Below are 11,325 nucleotides of genomic sequence, written 5' to 3' on the forward strand. Positions count from 1 at the left end.
CAGTGACCCAGTGTCAACTGATCCTGTTTTGCTGACAAGAAAAGTCACTGAGGAATCCAGATTCATTTAACGACCATGTTATTAAGTTAACAACTGTAGTGATTCACTTAACAACTCTGGCAAGAAAAGTCATAAAATGGGGCAAAACTCACTTAACAAATGTTTCACTTAGCAACAAAAATTTTGGGCTCAATTGTGGTTGTAAGTTGAAGACTACCTTTATATAAGCTTATAACATAACATTTTGATTACAGATCCTAACATGGAACAAAAATGAGCTATTGTTGCATCTGTGGCATACTAGCCAAAATGTGTCAAACTGATCGATACTGTCCTTATCATTATCAGAGGGTGCTTATAGGTAAAGCATGTACAATAATGGCTATTAACCTAGCATACACGTTTATCTTATTAACAACCATTATATGAAAGTCTTACCCAAAACTATGCATGGATAGCAGATATCAAGATCTATTACTGGTATTACTTGGCATGCAAAAGATTGCAACTTACGTAAAAGAATGTAAAAGAAATAAATGGTAAACGGCATGAATTAATGAATGATATGAGTAACTGTGATGTACTAAAAAGATGTATTAAATCTATGCATTGTTTCAAACCAGTATGACTCTAGGCTGTTTTCAGTACAAACAGCTCTGTTTGTTTTGTATAAAACAAAATAAAATAAAAGTAATAATAAAATTAATATAGTCTTGATACAAAGCACACCACATTTAACTATGGTTGAAAACGAAAATGTGGATAATTGATGTAGCAATACTAGGAGATAATACATTAGCAGGAAAAAAAATTGAGAAAAATCACAAGGTATCAAGATTTGAAAATAAAAACCAGCTGTAATGGCTCCCAGTGGTTATTGGCATACTGGATGTTATACCAAAAATCTTGTACAGCACTTAGAAACTGCGCATGGCAAACTTTCTATCTGTCATTAACAAATGACTGTGCTGATTAGATCAGCACATAAACTATGCTCATTCATTATATTATCCTAAGTTCTTGGGAATAACTCGATGTATACAAAGACGAACACCAGCTAAATAACTGGCTATTATGGTTTCACATTTTTGTGTATATTAATAATAAATATCTCAGCCTTACATCATTGACAAAGAAATTGTGAAAGGATCTCCCAAAAAAAGCCTTTACAACAGCGGTCCCCAACCTTTCCGGCTTGGTGGGCCAGCGGGGGAGGGAAAGGGGATGGTTTTGTATGAATGGTAGGCTTGCGCAGCCCAGTTTGGGCCGTGGCCAGGGGGTTGAGGACCCCTGATTTAAAGATTGCAGAATGACACAAAAATTGAGTTATTCTCATCTTGGAGGTTAAGCCAGATCATAGAAATAATGTTTTACACCACGGGTGTCAAACTCGCCACGTCACATGATGTGTCACGACATATCGTGACTTTTTTCGCATTGCTGGAGCTGGGGTGGGCATGGCCTCCGCATGATGCAACTGGCCCACGGGAAATAATGAGCTAAACAGTATCAAACTTTACACTCCACAGTAAAGTAATGAATGATTAATATAGCAACTCTAATAGTCTCTGCTTGTTAAAAAAAAATGAGACAGAAGTAGTCAAATAAGGTATTTATTGCTAAATACCGGATCTTTTATCATATAATAAAGAGCATCAGGTATGACTTTAAATAGTTCTACCTTGCACAGTAGTAAAATCAAGCTACATTTTTTCCAAACAATCTACTTATATTTTTTTGAAGAGCCTCCATGAACCAATCCAAGGTAAATGATAAACAGGAGTATTACATAAATGTTAGTAATGTGTGAAGTACTTAAAATATTTAAGTTCAGTATTTCATCACATTAAGCAATGAACTAATCTTTTAAGAGAAAGGATGTACATTTTATTTCCGATAAAGATTGCAACTCAATCTGGCACATGAATAAATAACCTTATAAGCTAAATCATAATTAAATCTGAAATATGAAAATCTGTTTAATTGGTCTCCCCTTCAATGTATTTTCATGAATAGAAACAGAAGAATACAAAGATAGACAAATAAACCAATCTTCAAGAGAGATAATCGGCTCAAATACAGTGAGAGGGTTTTGGTTTTTGTAGCATGATTAAAAATAATACAGAATTAAGTTCCTTTCCATTCACTAAATTTTATTTCATATTATTTAATTTTGGAGATTTGTAACTTCAATAGAATTAAAAAAATGTAAAAGGCAATATATAAAGGCAATATATAAAGGCAAGCAATATAAACTATAGCATTTATATTCATTAATTATACTTCACTTTAATGCTTAAAGGAAATGTTTCCAAATGTAACTTTTTTGTCAATTAGCAATATCTCAACTCTCAACCAAAACATCTCAAGCAAAGCTTGATTATATATACTAACCTAATATATAAATATCCTATACATAGTATTACATATAGTGGAATTTTGTAACTATTCCAGCTGTTTTAATTCTTAAAATGTACTGTTTCAAACAATATCACACAAATTTGAAATGCTATTTGCAAAAAAGAAATATTTTTTTATAAATTACACAAACTATTGCTCATACTACAGATATATAAAAATGTAAGTGCAAGAAAGTCAGAAGAAAACTATTACATCAAGCTGAGTTTTATATAAACAAAATAAGAAAAAATAATAATAAATTATGTTCTATTTTTAAAGGCCAAGTTTTAAAGCTACACCTATTCCACATAATATAGCAATGAACAAGAAATAATACAAGATGCTAATAATCTATACACAATTTAGCTTTCACTTTCTATGACAGAGAAAGTGCCACCTTATGTGTTCTTATCATAGATACTTTTCAGAAAAGCTAAACTTAAAATCAAGCTACTGGAGACCACAGACTTTGTCAGGAGGTCTCAAATGGGAATTAGCATCAATACACAGATACACAAGAGATCAGCAAGATCTGATCTCCCAAATGTCTTTGAGCCTTTATCTAGTCTTTCCCAGGCCAACCTGCCAAAATGGGCAGATTCCTATCAAATTGTTACAGAAAATAACGTAACTATCTTGAACTGTACATGTGTGGGTCTGATTGTTCATGTCTGACACAAGCATCCAGAAAGGAACAGCATCCCAGAACCAAATAAATGCCACAGCACTACAAGACAATTCATAAAGCATCTGTCTTCTTTTTTTTCCTATCCCAATGTTTTCATTCTAGTACTATTCAGACATTATCAGTGCTATAATACCCATTTTATACAAAAATGTATATAAGCCTTCTGAAACAGTTGTTTTAGGTATTAACTTAAAATGGTAAGTAAACTAAATACAGTAGATATATTTTATAACGAGTACCACCATTTAAAATAATATTAATGTTTCCTAATGTTTTGAATACATTTTTAAAATTTCTTAATTAATCTACTAGTGAAATGTTTATGCAGGCAAACACAAATATACCATCGGACGTAGCTTCTAAAGAAGCTGAGTCTTTCAAAGGCCATGGCTACATTAATACTTCAAGGTGAGGTGTTTTTCAGGTAACTGCCTTTGTGAAGTAGCTTAATACTTAAAATATTTTTTCACTATTGATATAAGGGGAAAGCAGACATATTTTTGGCAACATTGTTATGAATGGTCAGATTATTTATTTTAAAGAACAATTATTTTCTTCTAGAATATCATCCCATGTATCATTATGGGTATCTCTATTTTTTGCTATATATGCTATTGACTTTGGCAATCATGCTCAGATGTTCCGTTTAATTTTATTTACTCTAGCAAATCTATATAGTTTCCAGACATTCAGACCAGAAGACAGATACATTTGATGCTTAAAATATACAAAATTTTCTGACATCTCTTATGTAAAAAGATATTTCATTTTGATCCCTTCTACTAATAATTCTCAGGCTTAATCTGCCAAAAACTAATTACAACGTAAATATGTCAAATGCAGGATTAAATGCCGTAAAAATCAATATTTATGCAATATTATAAGATTACAAAACCACTTGAGTTACGTCCTGAAAAAATAAATTCATACATTCTTGCAATATAGTACCTCTGAACTACTCTCATTGTTGATATCCACTGCATTTCCAGGGACTGCGGATGAATCAGAATCAGAGCTCTGAGATCCAACTCTGCCTGGAGTCTAAAAAAAAGAGAAAATATATTATCTCTGTCAAGCTGCCTTGCTCTGGGGACTACTGGCAGCAGTAAATTTACTCCCATGGATACTTCTATGATTAGGATTATTCACAAGTATAGGAAGTAGCATTGTAGTGACAATTAATTCTTATAGAAGAAGCCAAATAAAATAACTTGATGCTGAGTTGCAAATTTTCAATTAAAGAAGGCATACAACAAAAATATCCACTACCAATAACTGTGTCTCTTTGCACATATTTTCCTACAGGATAATTCTGTATGACTGTGATGTGAATGTACAGATATACCATACAGTGTGAATCTTAGGTTTAAGACAACAACTTCCTTTGACTACTTGCTTATCTAAATACTCCAAGTTGCATTTAAATACATATGCTGAAAACTGAACTTGTTTAAAATAAATGCTTTTCAACATTCAGATCTTCCACCTATCCTCTAGATCAGGGGTGTCAAACTAAATTTCATTGAGGGCCGCATCAGCATTGCGGTTGTCCTTGGGGGGAGGGTAGGTGTGGAGGTGTGGCCAGGTTAGGCGTGGCCTACTGAGTGGGCATGGCCAGCTCTACATCGTTCGCATCAAGGTTGCCTGTGGAGGCCTGGGCAGGAATGGGACAGATCTGAGGGTCTCTGGCAGAAGGGGGTGGGACCAGGGCAAGCGCCAAGGCATAGTCCACTGGAAGAGCCTGCTGAAACCCTTCCCCCGGAACTCACCAAGCTGGATATGTGAAGTAGGCGAGGGCCATTTGCTGGCCACTTCCAGGCGATGGTGCATTTCTTCATTTCTCACAAAGGATGACACCTCCCCAGCACGCACCCAGGGGGCGGGACCGACATGGCAGGGGCTGGTTCCTCACTGTTTCCAGACAGCCTTGTGGAGCTAAGACTGAATGCGTTTCAGCATAGATGGCCACCACAAAATTGTACATTGGTTCCCGGCCGGCCTGGGCCATTCCCTCACTGTTTCCAGGATGACTTCACGGGCCACATGAAACCACATTGTGGGCCGCATCCGGCCCCCAGGCCTTTATTTGACATGTCTGCTCTAGATTTATGATACATTGTCAGATACAATATTGTCTATATTTTAACAATCAATTAACAGAAAGTAAAGCTGACTACAGATACAACTCTACTTACAAACTTTCAAATTATTGTATGAACTTTCATCAATATAAATAAACTTATCCACAACTCCCAACTAGGCCCCAGAAGTCAGGAGAAGGTACGAAAGGATAAGTTTACAGTGCACCATATATTTATGGGATTTTCCCCTGCCTCCTGTTCACATACTATTCACCGATCTGCACACATACCTCTCACTGACACTTATGTAAGAACTCTACTACTCTTATTTTTATGCTTGTTTGGTCTTATAAACAAACTGGACTTCTGAATAGCCTTTCAGAATGTAACCTGTCTGTAAGTAGAGGAATATCTGTAAAGTAAAACATGAGTCTTCAAGAAAGGTTTAATGAATAAAAAAAATAACTACAAAGATTCCATGGCAGAAGAAATAATGGAAAAAGAAACCCTAAATAGCTGGATTTTAAAAGGAAAAACTAAAAGTACAATTATAAATAAGTCTAATGAGAAAATGGAGGACAGCAGAAATGGCTAATATGACTATATAAAGAGTCCTTTGAAGATGTGACCAAACCTCCTTCAACAAGACTATATTCCACCATGTAAATATGAAGAAAAGGATGAAAGAACAGTATTGAAGCTTGAGTCGTAGAAATATGTCAAGGAATACATATTTAGTTTTAAAAGATTTACATCTCCAGGCTCAAATGAATTTGTTGATTGTTTGAACTTTTATGTATTATATTTGAGAAATCCTGGAGAATAGCTAATATGCCAGATGCTCCTCACCATCATCATTTTAGCCATTGTCTAGCCACTGCAGGATGAAGGCCTCTTCCTCATGTTTCCAACCAATATGGTCCTGAGCTTTCTTTTGCCAATTGGACCGCAATACTTGTTGATGTCATCAATCCATTTTGTTTTAGGTCTCTTTTATGGAGGCTTTTTATCAAGTGGGATCCATTCTGATTGTCTTGGTCCACCTGCCATCAGTTCTTCTTGCTATGTGAACAGCCCATCCCATTTCAATTCTTTTACTCTCTTGATGATATCATATCATATATAATATGGTTAAAATTACATGTACTTCTATTTTGCCATCAATGTTAATGTATATCTGAACAAGACCATCTCAGGAAATACTTACAATACCAGAAGTTACGTGAACCAAATGTCCAACAGCGCCTACAATTGTACAGAGACCTAATCTGCTGTGTTGAATGTCTGTCTGTCTAATTTACCATATATAGCCACCAGTTTCATCAAACAAGTGACTCTAGAAATGCAGAAACAGCCCAACCGCTGTTAACGTTGCCAGGCCTTACAGCAACATTCACAGCACCGAGCCCAGAGGCTCCATCGAAGTCTGCATCCTCCACAGAAGAAAAAGTCCGTTCCCATCTTCATTTCACTCTCCCCATTTTCCCCTATCCAAGATGGAGGCCCATAACTTCTCCCGCCCGCCCGCCTCTCTAGCCCCAGCTTATGGACAATCCCATGAGAAGCCTAATGTCGCCCGCCCTCCACCCGAAACTCCCCGCCTCTCCTTCCACACCAGTCTCGCCTTCGCGTCCCCGAGAGACTCTTTGCTCTCAAGGCTTCTCTCCCACCCTCGGCCACCAAGAAAGAGCCAGGAAAAAAAAGGCCTAACAGAGAAGGCACCCAGGGCCAGAAAACAGGGTAATCGGAAGACCAGCGCCGCTACTCATTGGGAAGAGAGGGAGCGGCCAGCCTCAAAGGCCTGGGGGAAATCAGGCAGGCAGCTGGGCATCAGAGCGCCCACTCGGGTGCTGGGCCGGCTGCAGGAAGTGCAGACGCGCCGCACCGCCCCAGGCAACCAACCCAGGCGCTGCAACAGGGAGCCCGAAGCGTCGCCAGCGTCTCCCCACTGCCCCCTTACCCTCTGTAAAATCCTCCTTAGCATCGCGGCAGAGGTCACGTCCCTCCAGGGAGCGACGACTCCAGATCACCGCGGCCTCCACAGAACCATCTCCAAATCACGGGCTTCCCCCGCCCTCCCGCTCGCTCCGGCCCAACTCGTTCCGCCGCTCCTTGACAGCAGGGAAAGGCGCCGCCAGGAGTAGGGCGGGGAGAGAGGGGACAGAGGGGCGGCCGGAGCCGCGAAGGGGGAGGCGCGCTGTCCGCCTTTCTTTCTTCGTCTGTGGACTGGCGGAGGTGGGGCTTCGCGCTGTCTGACAGAGAGGCGGAGCTGTCGTCGGAGCGCGTTTGAGTCTGGTCTGAGGAGCGAGGAGGGTGAAGGTGGGCGGGCGAGAGAGCGGGTGGTGGCGGCGCTCTCAGTCCTGACAGCGAGGGTCACCTCGTCTTCCTCTCTCCCCTTCTGCAAGGCGAGAGTGTCTCATCTCAGCGCCTCAGCGCCTGTCAATTCCAGAGTTTCCCCAAGTGACTCTTACCCACGTGTCAAGTGCATCTTTCCAGGCATGGACTTGATTGGACACAGACTGGCCTTAACGTTTAGCAGCTCTTCTGGGTCCTTTGAAAATGGATTCTAAAAATACGGCACTCTAAAGGAAACCATTCAGCTCTCCTCGTGATTTTCCAAGCTCGCACACTGATACTGGCGCTGAAATAACCCTGTCGAAATCAAGCTGAACATTTTTTTTCACCATCTCTCACCACGCCAGAATGAGCCTCATTCTTAACTCCAAAATGCAAGGAATCACATATAACATTGTCTTGGAAAACTAAATATTACTTTAATGTTTAGAAGCTTAGAATTCCAACTGAGCTATTTACGGTACGCTACAATTAACCGTGGATTCACATACAGTGCAAACACAGTCATTGACTCTAACAGGATATACTCCCACAGAACTGTAATCAAAGAATTACATCTATGGCAAACAGTAAGATAACTACTTGATTAGCCCAGCTTGCAAAAAAACAATAAAGAGTCCATTCAGGTGAAAATAAATAATCTTACTAATTTTCAGCTCTATTCTGTTCTTATTCTAATTGGCCAAAATGGCAGCACCCCAAACATAATATGACTAACAATTGAAGGATTAATTTTTATTGTCCAAGTGGAAATGCTTCATATGGGAAAGAAGAACACAATTAACATTTTACTAAGAAAAAAATAGAAATTTTGTTCATGGGATTCATTGCTGTTTTTCTTTCGATTGGATCAAACTATAGATACTAGGACTTTCTCAAATCTATTTTTCTATAGTTTTAGTTCATCTTCTGACAGAACAATTAAACCTATTAAACCACAACAAAGCCCTGTATGATTCAACCTTTTTTCCCCAAAGAAACCAAATTAATATTAGACTATAAGCAATACAGGGACAAAGTCTCTCTTTCCACCTCCCCAGCAGGTTGCATCTGTCTGTCTATTTCTATCTGCATCTTGTATCCTGAATATCTCAGTACATCGCTACTATTCCTAATTGCTGGGATGCATACAACAGCATATTGGCTGGCAGCGGTAATCTTTAGATTAGATATTCTGCTTGCATAGGACAATGCCATTTAGAATAATACTGTGCTTTGTTTGCACCCTTTTGATTCCTTGAAAGATATATGGTGGTAGTGAGAACTAGTATGCCCCTATATGGCTTAATATTTTGAAAATCAAGGAGACAAAACCAAGGTGTGTCTACCCAGAGGACTTGTGGTAGAGAAAAGGGCTCCTCCAATTTTTCATTCTATGGGTTCAGCCCTGCCATTACATTATGAATATGTAGTACAGTACAATACTACAGTAGAATGGCCATAGGACCTGCTTAATGCATGTGTAAAGACTGCAGTCATGATGGCAATTGGAAGAATCTTTATTCGCAGTGGTGTCTGGGGGTGAGGTGCTATAGGAGTCAGACTGATGCCCAGAGCAGACTGATACTGCACCCCACCCACAAAGGGACAGAATTTGCAGCACTATATTGCAATACTGCTTTTATCATTCTGATCAAAGCAGTAGCTTTCTATGGATTGCTGCTGATTATTCACTTAAATAGGAGAAACTATGGAGCATTAGTTTGTTGCATATATCTAGGAAGGTGTTTGGCAGTGTTCCAACTGAAACATTGTGAAAAGTGATAATGGGCAACTTTTAAGGTCTATAATGCAACTTTATTCTGGGCAGTAGATTTTTGTTTTTCAGCAGATCATTGAATATGACAAAGTTTAATACTACATTTGCAAACTTAAAAAAATCGTATGATGAAATGAATTGTCTGGAATTATAGAATGTTTTCCATTAATGTGGGGGCAAAATATGGTTACTGAATGCTACAAAAATGATATAATATTAAAGTAAGCATATCTGAGAATGCATGAAACACATAACAAAAGATTCAATAGCAGAGAATAAGACAAGGATATATGATGTCCCCTTGGTTTCTTATACATTGATAATAAATTGTGGTCTGCATGATTTATTTATTTATTTGTATCCTGTCTTTACTGTTTTTACAAATAAAGCATACCCAACATACCTTTCTCCTCCTATTTTCTCCACAGTAACAATTGGCTTGGGTTGACAGAGAGTAACTGGCCAAAAGTCACCTAACTGGTTTTCATAGCTAAGGCAAGACTTGAACTTGCAGCCTCCTGGTTTCTAGCCTGATGCCTTAAGCATTAGACCATGCTAGCTAAATTACTTTCCCCTAAATATATCAACATAGCATTGCAAGGAAACCTCATGCTTTCTTTAGAATAAACCATTAGAAACACAGCCCTACTTATTTTTAATCACATGGTGACTTACATATGGAGGGTTAAAGAGACACCAAAGAAAGGTGAAAGGTTACTATGAAAGAATTGGGGGAAAATGCACAGTGGATCATTATTAATTTGTCTTAGCTCTGATTAAATAGCTGATATTAAAATTTGCAAAAGCAATAATTAGACACCATATATAATATAAAAATATATAAATATTTTTAAGATTTAACCTCTAAATTCATTTTATTTCTAACTGAAACATTGTAGAAAACTGATTAGGAGCCATAGTGGCAGAGTGGTTAAATTGCAGTATTGCAAGCTAACTCTGCCCACAGCCAGAAGTTCAATTCTGACTGAGCTGGTTGACTCAGCCTTTCATCCTTCCAGGATCGGATTATTGGGGGTAATGTGATGACATTTGTAAACTGCTCAGAGAATGTTATGGGGTGGTATATAAGTCTAAGTGCTATTGCTAAGTATTATTTTGTATTTCTTTTAAGCTGCTAAACAGGCCTATCCCAAATTCAATTGTGTCACAAAGTTGGAAGAGAGAATGAACTTGTTTTTTATGAGCTACTCAATAGATACTCTTCACATTTGTATTGCCTTATATAGATACGATTAACTGAAATTAGTGTTATTAATTAGTTGTATTCTACCATACAATAACAAATGTTCACTGGATGGTTTACAGGTAAAAAAAAAAGCCATAAAATACAGTTTGAAAATAAAATTAAAAACAGCACAAGCCAGCAATGTTTTTGGAAAAACAATAAGAAAGAATAAAAGAAGTATAACAGAACTAAAAAAATAATAAAAATATATAAAACCTAAAGGTATTATTGTCTCTTGTGAGCCATCTTGGAAAATCTACAAGCTAACACATAAAATTTTATCTGTTATTTTTTTATTATAATGTATGATAATGTGTATAGAAGGTGTGTCAGACCTACCCCAGTCCGATCCTTTAGGGAAGAAAAACTCTCAACTCCATTTGGTTGAAGTGAAAAGTACTTTTACTAAGAGATGATGGTTGCAGTAAAGTCAGGCGGAGTCTGAGTTTTCCACACATCAATGCAAAACTATTTCCTTCATTCTGTCCCTCCCCGCATGACCAGTCCAACCCTAGTCAATGTGAGGCCGCCAGGATGTTTCGGGAACACTGAGGTGTTTGGGCTGGTAACTTTCCACACTCAGGGCAAATGACCTTGAAGATGCCTGACACAAACTGGTTCCACTTTGATCTGCTTTTCTTTAGCTGTCATTTCCCTTTCCTGAATTCCCACAGAAAATGTATACAGGTTTATTGCTCATTTGTCCCCCCACCATCCCTCCCCCTTAGTCCTTTGATGACAGGACTCCAGCAAGGCACCAAGCTGAAGATGGTACCTTGACATAGTGGCTTTCATA

General features: G+C 38.2%; 1 protein-coding gene across 1 annotated transcript in view; it reads right to left on the reverse strand.

Moving 5' to 3' along the window:
- The window catches only part of EEA1 (early endosome antigen 1), a 51,247-nt gene extending 43,853 nt beyond the window's left edge, over positions 1-7,394 (reverse strand). Inside the window, exons 1-2 of the mRNA XM_039358121.1 lie at positions 7,130-7,394; positions 4,037-4,129 (exon numbers count right to left, since the gene is read on the reverse strand). Coding sequence (XP_039214055.1) covers positions 4,037-4,129; positions 7,130-7,153 — 117 coding nt within the window. The 5' untranslated portion in view covers positions 7,154-7,394. The remainder of the gene's footprint in view (positions 1-4,036; positions 4,130-7,129) is intronic.
- Between the last annotated feature and the right edge of the window lie 3,931 nt (positions 7,395-11,325).

Source organism: Crotalus tigris, unplaced genomic scaffold (assembly GCF_016545835.1).
Source record: "Crotalus tigris isolate CLP2741 ecotype Arizona unplaced genomic scaffold, ASM1654583v1 scf7180000019004.2909048, whole genome shotgun sequence".
In the NCBI taxonomy this organism is placed as follows: Eukaryota; Metazoa; Chordata; class Lepidosauria; order Squamata; family Viperidae; genus Crotalus; species Crotalus tigris.